At 29.9% G+C, this 2,652-nt stretch overlaps 1 protein-coding gene across 1 annotated transcript in view; it reads right to left on the reverse strand.

The window, feature by feature from the left end:
- Nucleotides 1-2,652, reverse strand: part of LOC100568472 — a 20,233-nt gene that overhangs the window by 15,542 nt on the left and 2,039 nt on the right. The window contains exon 4 of the mRNA XM_029489893.1: nucleotides 5-121. Within this exon, the coding sequence (XP_029345753.1) occupies nucleotides 5-121 (117 nt within the window). The remainder of the gene's footprint in view (nucleotides 1-4; nucleotides 122-2,652) is intronic.

Raw genomic sequence — 2,652 nt, forward strand, 5'->3', positions numbered from 1 at the left:
CTACTTCATTTTTCAAATTTTTAAATCGAACAACAATTTTATATTTCCCATAAAAATATATTTTGGGAAAGTTCATATCTTCAAGTTTCTTCTTATCGATCCCTGGCGTAATATATGTGCCCTGCAAACATTTAGAAAACACAATTGTTACAAATGCATAAGTAGGTAGTGGCGAATGGGTAAAACTGTAACACGTTACGATTGTAACATGTTCAATATTTAGATGTTTGATTATGTTAGAAAGCTTTTTCAATGTAGAATTTTTTTTAATGATGGCCCTTATAACTGTACCCCAACGGCTAGTACAATTGCTACATTTGGATTTTTTTTATTCCCATTTACTTAACAATTTTTAAAAAAATTTAGTCTATACGAATTAATATATAATAGAAACATTTTACGTAACAGAATACAAATTTAATCAAGGAATAAAAGTTAGAATCTTAATTAAAATAGATTGTACATAAAATTGTTATAATTTTATTGTACTCAAGCTCACCTAATACTTTGATAGAATAGTGCTCACATTGTTCATTTTATAATTTATTATTATAATTTAATCAAGTTTAATTGTAGATAGTATAGTTAGTATAGTAAACAAACAAAAAGAAAATAATATTGTACAAATTATACGTTTTTCAATGCTATGTTACACCTATATTATAAACCCAGACTCATATCTGGGTCATTTGATAATCACAATAATACGAAAATCAATTTTATATACATATAAATACTATTGGTATAGACTGAACATTTTTTTCCTTAGCCGTTAAGATTGATAGATAATAGGATTAAACTCAGATTATATAGACCCTTATATCATACACAAGGTTCATATTATAGTAGCTATTATTGTTATGTCAACGATTATGGAGTCACACAAGGTAATTTACTAGGCCCTATAATATTCTTAATTTATATTAACTAAATACCGGCGTTATTATTATATTATATAATTAAAACAAAGTTTTGACGGTGCCTTACGGCATATCTGTAATTAGATTGACTAAAATGTGTTATCCCTTAACAAACGTAAATAATTCAATATTTATGCCAATGGTGTGACTATAGTCGCTTACAGCTTCCCTATATAGATATACATTAATATAAAAGTAATTCAACCAGCTGCAACTGTAAACCATTTACCATGGTATTATTATTTAAATATTTAGGAATAACGATAGACTTGTGTCTGAAATTGTTAAATACAAACATACAGAATGTTGATAACATTATGAGAAGTTTAACTACTCTAATTAAAAAAAATTGTTTTCTAAATAAAATAGTTTTAATACGAGTATATGTTGCATTATTTTATTCAATTTTAGCATACGGTAAAACATGATAGGGAGGCAGAAATAAAACAAACATAAATACAGTACATATTATCAAAAAAAATATATTAATAATAGCTTAGTGTCTTCCGTCGGCGTATCCACTATTCTAGTAATTTACCCACACAAACGTATAATATATTTATAAATTGTACATTAAGCAAATTCTCATACGATTTTTAGTATGGCACATACACAATTATATAGAAAATATAGATAGAAGATAGTCAGGGAAGTGTATAAAATCACATGGTGTATCATTAACCAGTGAAGGATGTTCTCCCGTTACATGATACCTACCTACCTATATTCAACAATTAGTCGAAATTATTTAAAGAGTCTAAATCAACGGTTATGTGAAAATCAGTCTAATAAAACCAATTATATAGTTAATATAACTCATATAAAAGAGTCAAAGGATGATGACCTTGATATATATTGATATATAGTGTATTCATTTGTAATATGTAATATTTAGACTTAAATAAAAACACGGGATAACTAGTAAATAGTGGACCGTACTGAGTGTGGGGTGATCCAGTATACATATGCATATATACACATTAGGCATATAATTACGCTCCCTCATACACCACACACGACAAATGCAAAACATAAATGATATTCAACACCTCTCCGACCAGCCGTTTAGTATAAACCAACTATCAATTATCAACGGCGCCAGACGACAGCACATTATATCTCATAATAAACTTCAAGACCCCGACGACAAATTTCCGATATAGACGTAGGGACATCATAACACAATAAATTACCAGCAGCGGCACCTTTGTCATACCACTGAAGACAGAAAGTCATAAACACATCAATGCGTAAACGCAGACATCGATGCACCAGAAGAAGGGATCACACCAAAGTCACATTATATAAGGACCCTACGGGATCGACTCGCCGAACAGTCGTTTTTACAAGATCATCCGATGCACAACGTCCACGCCAGTCAGCGTCTCGATACTTTTTCTTTGCTGTTCAAGAGGAGTATCTACCAACATCAATTCAGACGTATATGTATATTGAATCATTTTCAATATTCAGTATGACCACACGATTAATTATCCCTTATTACATACTATATGCAATTAGTTTCTTCTTTTGATTTATCTATCTAACTACTCCCCTACCATACAACCCTTGTGACTATTGACGTGAAATAGCTTGCTATTAAAATTTAGTTTTTAAATTATTAGATCATAATTACGTTAATCTATTTAGAATATATAAGCATAATTTTAAGTGCTCCTTAACTTAAATATACATTCGGTTAGCCGTTGACTGTGCACGATTGCTGCGAGTG

The sequence above is a fragment of the Acyrthosiphon pisum genome, chromosome A2 (assembly GCF_005508785.2).
Source record: "Acyrthosiphon pisum isolate AL4f chromosome A2, pea_aphid_22Mar2018_4r6ur, whole genome shotgun sequence".
NCBI lineage: Eukaryota > Metazoa > Arthropoda > Insecta > Hemiptera > Aphididae > Acyrthosiphon > Acyrthosiphon pisum.